Source organism: Orycteropus afer, unplaced genomic scaffold (genome assembly GCF_000298275.1).
Source record: "Orycteropus afer afer isolate SDZICR_OR568_19922 unplaced genomic scaffold, OryAfe1.0 scaffold00258, whole genome shotgun sequence".
Taxonomy (NCBI): Eukaryota; Metazoa; Chordata; class Mammalia; order Tubulidentata; family Orycteropodidae; genus Orycteropus; species Orycteropus afer.
This window is the reverse complement of record NW_006921845.1, coordinates 5116099-5125835: the sequence shown is the minus strand read 5'-3', so window position 1 is coordinate 5125835 and position 9737 is coordinate 5116099. Positions and strand designations below refer to the sequence as shown.

The following is a 9737-nucleotide window of genomic DNA, read 5'->3' as shown; positions in this document are numbered from 1 at the left end:
CAGTCCTACTTCCGTAGTGATACTGCCTCAGAAACCCAAGGAGGGGTCGCTATGAGTCGGGGCCGACTTGACGGCACATAACAACAACAACAAGTGCTAGAAGAGGAGTCTCTTAGATTGGAAGACACTAATGGCTGCAACAAATAGAGTCAAATATACCAACAAACTGGGCAGCATTTTGCTCTGTTATACATAAGGGCATTATGAGTCGGAGCCTACTCACAGCAACTAACATCATCTCCTAGCAATGTGCATGATGGACTAGAAGAGAAGGATTAGGGAAGAGTCTGGAAGGGGAACCATTGTGGCTTTGCTCAGTCACTCAACTAAAACCTCTTATCACCTTCTGAGTATTTCACACCCTACTAGGTCCTCGGGACACAAGGATGAGTGAAACCCCGTGCCTATCACCAAGCTGATAGCCCTGGGAATAAAAAGAAAGGGGAGATTTTGAAAGTGTTTAAAAAGGAAAATGTAACAGGATCTGAGTGATTGAAAGTGAGGGCTGAAGAAAGGAAATGCAGAAAAAGCTAAACTCTAACTGTGACTATTGGGACTGGGGAATCGTGTAGCATGGATAGAAACTGCAGAGTGGGGAGGGAGAGTTGAGTGTTGGTAGGAAGACTTCAGTTGTGGATAGGTTGAACCATCTTGCTGTATCTGAGTGGAGAGACTAAGAAGGTAAAGAGGGTTGTAAAAGTAGAGTCGCAGTGAGTAGTCCAGGTTGGACTATGATTTGAAACTCAGGAAATTATTGTTCTTCAAGGCAAGAGTTGAAACTGTATGTTAGGATAGACAAGTTAGTAGAGCCAAGGATGGAAGAATAACTGCTGCAATTACTTGAGGGTAGTGGGTAGATGCAGACAAAGCGGCTGCGAAGATGACACAAGGACAGAGATGGTCACAGATGGATGGATGGAGGGTTGTGACGCTACATGTCATAGAAGGTAAAGGAAGAGAGTTTGGAGGATTTAAAAAGAGGATTAAGCAAGGAGTCCGGGAGTACAATGTGACTCCTATGAATTAAATTCAGGAAACCTAGCCTCTTCATTTGAAGAAGAGAGATAAGGGTTGATGAACTGTTAAGAGATGGGTTCTGGAGCCAGACAGACACTGATGTAAATGCTGCCTGCTAGCTTCATCACCTTGGGCAGTTAACTAGTGTGAGCTTCAATTTCCTCATTAGTAAATGAGAGGATAACAGTAATACCTAAAAAATTGATTTGCTGTGAAGACTAAATTAGATAAAACAGTGAAAACTTTTCCTCAGTGTCTGGCACATGGTAAGTGCTCTCAAACATTTTTGGCTATTATCATGAGTAGTGTTAGGCTCTGTGACTGGGCATGTGATTTTTAGCTTCTCAAATGTGAGATTACTGGAAGCCATGGAATAGATTTCTGGAGAAATCTTCTCAAATTGAGAATACTCCCTTCATTGTCCATGATGAATCGGGAGCAGGAAGATGGACTAATTTATTTCTAAGGGACACTTTCATACCAAAAATTATGATGATATTCTTAGGATCATAACTGTTTCTATAACATTGCATTTGCTTATAGCAGTTTTTGCTTTCAAGACATTGACTACCCTTATCTATGTACATTTAATTAGGCTTTTACAGAGTTCGGAGTTCTGTGTTAGATACCATAGAGGAAACACAAGAGAAAGAGGACACGCAAAATATACTCCTGGGAAGGTTATAGTCTGCATTGGGGGCAGATGGGATGAGGTGGGGGACGAGTACAAGTGAAAAATACTTAAGAACATATGAAAGCAACATGGGAACAAGTGTGAAGTATTAGTTCAGGCTGAAGCTCTAAGTCCTGAAAGGACTCAGAGCAGAAGATTGATCTGGGTCAGGTGGAATCAATTAGGGAAAGTGCCTTGCTGCATTCCTTTGTATTGGTTTATCTCTAGGGTTTAATTCCCTGGTTTGTGGTGGAGCTGGGTCCCCGTATTATAGTCTCTGGTTTACAGTGTTATCCCCGAACCTCCCTGGGAGCAGGAGTAACCCTCTGGTTTCCTGTACATTCATCAACTGAGCTTTCCAGCCTTATTTTCTATCACCAAACCTATCATCATCAAAAAATCTATCATCAAAAAAATCTATCATAAAAAATGCTGTTTTTTTTTTTTTTCCCTTTGTGCTCAGACTCAAACCACTGTTGACTTGGATTGTTATTCCGCTATGGAATCTTACCTGCCATTGAAGGCCCACTCATTCCATAGAGTCATTTCTTACCTCCCAAGCTAGAACTAACCTCTTGTAGTCTGGGCTTTCACAGGACTCTGTCCATCATTTCTCATCTGACCACATTTTCCTTGAATTATAGTTAACAATAGAATGTGTCTTTTTCCCACACTGGATTGCAAGTGAATTGAGGAGAAGAATCCTGTTTTTTCATTATGGTATCCCCATTGGTGAATATTCAACACACAACTTGTTAAATTGAACTGACTTGAACCTTTCCTCCAGGGAAGTCCTTAGGCTGACAGTCACTACTTAGCTGAAATTGTTCAAAATCACTCACCCATGCAGGAGCAAAACAAGGTGGGGCCCCCACTCCCCAGAACCACTTCCTGCTCTGCCCAGAGTGAGTGTGCCAGTCACAGGGTGGCCTAATCCCTAGAGCTGCCTTGCCACCTGGCATAATAATAAGGAGAAGCTTATTACCATGGATAGATGTGACTTAAAAGATTTTTCTGGAAAGGCATATCCTGAGCTGCTCAGAGGCTGCAGAACAAGCAGCCATCTATTTGTGTACACTCATCTTCATACTATTTCCTCAGTTTAGCCAATCTGAAGAGCAGGACTTCTTTTTCCCTGCTGCCAGTAGTGACCCTCTGATAGGAATTAAGTCACTTACCAGGGAGTAGAATAGTCAACTCAGTTGAAAGAAAAAGAAAAAGAAAAAAAAAAAAAAGATTTTTGGCTGGCTTCATTACTTGGTAAGACAAGACCAGCCTGTGGCCCCACTCCAGCACTTTTCTCACCCCTTTTTTTCACTGGGCTTTGTTTGTGTGTACCGGCATCTTACATTGCCTGGGCATGGTGAGAAAGCTGTTGTGGAAGCCTTCTAAGCCCCTGGCCCCTTGTTAGTGTCGCACTGCCCCCTGCTCATGCTGTTTGGGGCAGATGTTGGGTAGCTTTGGCCAAATCCTGCTCTGAGGTCATCTGCTTTGTCTTGCAGTACATATTTGCAGATGCGTATGCCCAATATCTTTGGATCACGTTTGACTTCTGCAACACTATCCAAGGCTTTTCCATCCCATTCCGAGCAGCTGATCTCCTCCTCCACAGCAAGGCCTCGAACCTTCTCCTGGGATTTGACAGGTCTCACCCCAACAAACAGGTAAGAGAGCTTGCTGGAACAGGGTTGTGTGGGGCACCTCCAGTTTTCTGCTGTGCTTGTGTGGATTGCATGTCCTTTGAGTGACCTCCCCTCAGCCCCTCCCTCCCTTTCTCTCTGGCTCAGCCTTTGTAGCTACTATATCACTTAACTATGGCTGAGAAAAATATATCCACTTGGCACTCCTGAGTCTGCATCTAAGCCAGGAATCAACACCTAGAACTTGGCAGGCTTGTTGGTTAAACATCCTGACCTGCTAAATGCAGATACACCTTTGTTGGCCATTGGGGTAAACTGAGGCCCTGGAATTTAATCAGCAGGAGCTAGGTGGAAATGGCTGGCATCTGAACTTTGAAATGTCCTTTCAGCTTTCTGTTCTACTTTCTCAATTCTCCACCTTAAGCATGCTGCTTCAGCCTCAGTTTGTTTGATATTACCATTAACTTTAATATTCTGCCTTTGTGTGTGTGAGTGACAGAAATGTGGGTATTTTCCTCCATTATCCCAGATGAAAAGGAAAGGTTAATGATAAGGAGAGAACCTGAGTGGGTTTTGTACCCCAAGGCTGAAATTTGCTGAGTCAAGAATACTGATCTGGCATAGATCTATGAAACCTGCAGATCCTGTATGTTTGGCTCTATGAGTTTTGAATGTGTTTCACTCAATGGAACCTTAGAATATTTCTTTTTCTTTTCAGGCTGCTTAACCAAAATATGATCTGTTTATCTTTGCTTGCCTTAGGGAGTAAGCTAAGTCTGGCTGGATCAGTTTTTCAGTGTAGGTAGATGAGTATTAAGTTTGGTCTTATGCCTCTTAGCACATGGTTGCTAGAGCCAGAGGAAGGAGTGCCAAGGTGCATTTAACCTGCTCAGCTGCTCACTGAAAGGTTGGAGATTTGAATCCGCCCAAAGGCAGCTTGGAAGAAAGACCTAGTGATTTACTTCTGAAAATCAGCCATTGAAACTGTGCCTATGGAGCACAGTTGTACTCTGACACACACGGGGCCACCATGAGTCAGGATTGACTTGTGACAGCAACTGATTAAGGCTAGGTTATGTTTTCAAAAGACTTTGGCAAAGATGAATAAATTAATTGCTCATATTCAGATGGTTCCCTTTGGTAGCCTTTGACTCTGTACTTAGTCTTTTCAATTCCACTTTAATCACCATGGCCCATTATGGGCTTTTAAGGACACTATATCCCAAGCAAAAAGTACCAAGTATAATCCTTTTGCTCTCACTACCACTTAGAGCTGGGAGCTCTGATAGCATAGTACCTTAAGCACATGACTGCTAACCAGAAAGCTGGCAGTTCAAACCAACCAGCCACTCCTCGGAAGGAAGGGTGGGCAAGTAGTGATACCACCTAGGAAACCCAAAGAGGGGTCACTATGAGTCGGGTCTGACTTGACAGCACATAACAACAACAACAACAACAACCACTTAGAGCTAGTGTTGAGTCAAGTATGATTTCTGATAAATGAGAGACAAGCCACATCATTTTTCTTTCAAGTTGGTATCAAGAGCCTTAGTAACTATGGAGAAGAATGCAACGATAGAGATTTATCCTTCCTTCCCTGCTCGTGTTTGCTTTTGGAGTAACTGAGCTGGTTTGGTGATCTTGGTTTCTGTTTTCACAGACAACATGTTATATAAGGTGGACTTCCATAGCTATTTGATTGAGATGTGATTCAGGTTGCACACTTCTCTTATGTCACTCCCACTTGTTGCTTTGATCTTTGCAGCTGTGGAAATCAGATGATTTTGGCCAGACCTGGATTATGATTCAGGAACACGTGAAGTCATTTTCTTGGTAAGTTGTGCCATCTCCTTTTCTCTGGTTCTGAAGGAGACTTCACTGGGGACAAACTTTGCCCTTACCTGACAGGTTAAACATTTGGTTTGAAATAGGAATTTTCCAGTTCAAGGAGTTAGAGCTTCAAGTATAACAGACCCATGAGGGGGTTTGAGAAAGAAGGGCTATTGGTGAGAGAGTGAAAGGAGCTCTGGTGGCATAGTGCCCAAGGCATTTGACTGCTAACTAGGAGGTTGATGGTTCAAATCTACCAACCACTCCGCAGAAGGAAGACTGGGCAATCTACTTCTGTAAAGATTTACCACCTTGGAAACCCAAAGGGGGTCGCTTTGAGTCAAAATCGACTCGATGGCATTGAGTTTGATTTTTTTGGTTTTGATAGAGCTTTTGCATTTTTCAGTCCATCAGGGATCTTGAAGCTCTTGAATGAATTAAACTTTTACTATTTCTATAGTATTATATCAGAAATGGAGATTTTTCTCTATATAAAATTCTTTCATTTATTCATTCATTCAATATATATATTTCAATATCTGTGAACATAAAACATGGTGATAGTTTAGGGCATAAGAAGTTCAATAAGGCATGGATGTAGTCATTGGGGAGATAACAGTTTAGGAGGTAAGAAAAGACATGTAAATGACACACATAAAAGTAGCACCGAAGTAAAAGATACAATTCAGAAAGCCACAGGAGGGACTACTCTTTTCAAATGGTAAGATCATAGACAGCTTCTTAGAGAAGGTTGCTGTTGATCAGGATGTGTACAACAGGTAGGATATACAGTGCAGAGGTGTGGGAGGAAGGAATTGTAGGCAGAGGAACAAAATGACTGAAGGCTCAGAGATGAGATGTGGTGTTGGGGAGGAGAACACTAAGTCTTATTTTTGGACAACATTGAGTAAAGTTTGGAAAGGGAAGTTGGCACCAGAATCTGTAGTGCTTAATAAAGGAATTTGGACTGAATTTTGAAGGCAGTGGGGAGACATTGTAGGTGTTTGAGAAGGGGAGTAAAAAAACAGGGCTGTGCTTCCGGAGATGCAGTAGTTTCTAGTCACAGTTGTTTCTGAACTTTTGCTGTTACTATGATACAGTATATAATCTGGAATACATGTGCAGATTTGTACATGTGCAGGTGAATGCATAGGATAAATTCCCAAGAATGGGATTGCTGGGTCAGTTGGTATTTCTAACTGTTCACTTGACCTTTCCACGTGGATGACTTAAGAGATGTCACATACTTGATTCCTCCTCTACTTCTACCCATAATCTTCCTCAATTTAGTTAATGAAAAACCCATTTTTCTAATAGCTGAGTCCAAAAATTTGGGAGTCATCATTGATCCCAGCTTTGTTTCATGCTTCAGAATATATCTATAAATTACTACTCAGCTACCACTTTACTCCAAGCTGTCATCGCCAATCCTTAATATCCCAACTAGTTTTTCTGCTTTTATTCTTGTCTTTCTTCTGTCTTTTCTCCGAACACAGCCAGATTGATCCTGTTAAAAACAAGTCAGATCATGTCACTTCTTAGCTCGGGACCACTAGTGCATCATTGTGCCTTTCAGAATAAATGGTAGACATATTACTACCACAGGGCCTTTGAACTTGCTATTCCCTTTGCCTGGAATGTACTTACCATATGTAGTCAATTCTCATTATTAGTGAGAATTATTTATGTTCTATAAAGTTCCTGCAAACAGTGAATTAACAAATACTGCACAACTGCTACTAAGAGGAAAAACAAAGTTCAGTTCCTAGGAACCAATACATGTGACACATATTAAACATAATGTGTGATACATATAAACACAATTAACTGTGTTTTTTTAAAGACACCTTGTTTAATATATATTGTTGACTCATTATTGTTGAATTTATGGCAACAGAACCATAACTCATGCCTGAGGAAGCTTTTCTAACACATGTATTTTCCTAGTAAGGCACATTACAGCCTCCTTTTTTTTTTTTTTAATTGTGATTTGGGTGAAAATTTACAGAGCAAATTGACTTTCCATACAGCAGTTCACATAAACTTTTTTTTTCAATTGTGATTTGAGTGAAAATTTACAGAGCAAATTCATTTTCAATACAGCAGTTCACATACACTTTGTCTCATGACATTGACTACAATTTACCACAATGCAACAGCACCCCTCCCACTTCCTCCCGATAGTTACCTCTTCCCAGTGTCCATCCCTCCATGCACTTCTGCCCCCTGAGATGTCTCCCTGTGCATAAACAGCCCTTCTTTCTCTCATGATTGTTCTCTCCAAGGAGTGTATCTACCTCAGGTAAATGTTCAGCTCATTTGCCTGTCTTTTGTTTGGCTGGAAGCCACAGGTGTGGGTTCAATTCTGGATCTGGAGGGCAGGTAGGCACCATAGTCTCAGTGGTTCCACCAGATGCTATCAGATCAGCAAACCTGGTTCCCCCCCCCTTTTTTTTTTCTCCAAATGATTTTGAGTTTTGTTCCACATTGTTCTCCCTCTCTATCCAGGATCTCCTGCATAGATCCCCCTCCAAGTGGTTGACAGTGGTATCCAGGCACCATCTAGTTCTTCTGGTCCCATAGTCTTATAGGCTGAGGATCTCATGGTGTACCAGTTGCCAGGACTAATTGTTTCCATGAATGTTTGGTTTTCTTCATTCTTCTTTGTTCTGGATGAGGAGAAACCCATCATTGCCTCTAGATGGCTGCTTGCACGCTTTTAAGATCTCATTCACTACTCACCGAAGTAGGACATAGAACAATGTTTTGTGTAGTATGTTGTGCCAATTGAGTTGCTGTCCCATGTGATAATGGTCCCGAGCCTGCCGGTTCAACTACTCACTCCCTGAGGGTAGCTGGCTGTGGCCAAGAAGTGACTACAACCTTGCCCCTTGTCAGCTCTACTATACATCTGGGAATTCTTACAGATCATACAAATACCCTTATAGGACCATTGTCTGCCAACCCTATATATGGTATTGGGTACACTCCCTGCTTCATAGACATACCTAATAGTTCAGCCTGTCCACCCATCTATCCATCCATATACCCATGTTTGCCTTCACTGACAACGTAGTACTGTGTGTGCAAAAGGGTTCATCTTTGTTGTTTGCGCCTCCCATGTACCTCTCTGTCTTCCTCTTCCTCAATGCCACCATGTTGATCACTCACATTTGGTACATTGCCCTTCTCTTCATCTAAGTCAGTACTTGTCTCTAACTATCCAACAATGTTCCCTCCCCTCCCCTTCCATCCCTGGTAACCAACAAAGAAAATTTCCTTCCATAGATAAACCTTTCCTTGATTTTTACAATAACGGACTAATACAATATTTGTCCTTCTGTGATTGACTTATTTCACTCAGCATAATGTCCTCCAAGTTCATCCATGTTATGCAGTGTTTTGCAGATTCTATGTTATTCTTTAGGGTTGCATAGTATTCCATTGTGTGTATGTACCATAGTTTGGTTATCCATTCCTCAGATGATGGACACCTAGGTTGTTTCCATATTTTGGCTATTGTAAATAGTGCTACGATGAACATGGGAGTGCATGTGTCTGTTCTTGTCATGGCTCTCAATATCCTACTTCTTTAGGATATATACCTAGTAATGGAATAGCTGCCTCGGAAACCCAAGGAGGGGTCGCTATGAGTCTGGTCCGACTCGATGGCACACAACAACAACAACAAAACAAATGGAATGGCTGGGTCAAATGGTATTTCTAATTCCAACTTTTTAAGGAATAGCCATACTGCTTTCCACAGTGGTTGTACCATCTTACAGTGCCACCAGCAGTGCATGAGAGTCCCAATCTCTCCATATCCTTGCCAGCATTTATTATTTTCTGTCATGCTGAACTTTGCTACTAGTGTTGGGGCAACATGGTATCTCATTGTTTTTTTGATTTGCATCTCTCTAATGACTAATGATTGTGAGTGTTTCTTCATATGTTTGTTGGCTGCCTGAATATCCTCCTCGGTGAAGTATCTATTCATGTCTTTTGCCCATTTTTTAATTGGATTATTTGTCTTTTTGTTATTGAGGTGTTGGAGTTTTCTTTAAATTTTAGAGATAAATCCCTTGTCAGATATGTCATTGCCAATTATTTTTTCCCAACCTGTAGGTTCTCTTTTGACTCTTTTGGAGAAGTCTTTGGAAACACATAAAAATTGAATTTTTAGAAGGTCCCATTCATCTAGTTTCTCTTCTGCTGTTTGTACATTTTGGGTTATGCTTGATAGTCTATTTATGCCATATAATAGGGCCCCGAAATTTGCCCCTAGTTTTTCCTTGAGGAACTTTATACTTTTAGGTTTCACATTTAAGTCTTTGATCCATCTGGAGTTATTTTTTGTGTGTGGTGTGAGGTACAGATCTTGTTAAGTTTTTCTGCAAATGGATCTCCAGTTTTGCCAGCACCATTTATTAAACAAACATTCTCTTCCCCATTTAATGGATTTTGGCCCTTTGTCAAATATCAGCTGGCCATAGGTTGATGGAGCTATTTCTGGGTTCTCAATTCTATTCCATTGGTCTATGTGTCTGTCATCTTACCAATACTAGGCAATTTTGGCT

At 41.3% G+C, this 9737-nt stretch overlaps 1 protein-coding gene across 1 annotated transcript in view; it reads left to right on the top strand.

Annotated features, from left to right (window-relative positions):
* Positions 1 to 9737, top strand: part of SORL1 (sortilin related receptor 1) — a gene marked incomplete at its 5' end in the record, with an annotated part of 272129 nt that overhangs the window by 14076 nt on the left and 248316 nt on the right. The window contains 2 exons of the mRNA XM_007949949.2: positions 3193 to 3354; positions 5096 to 5163. Of these exons, the coding sequence (XP_007948140.2) occupies positions 3193 to 3354; positions 5096 to 5163 (230 nt within the window). The remainder of the gene's footprint in view (positions 1 to 3192; positions 3355 to 5095; positions 5164 to 9737) is intronic.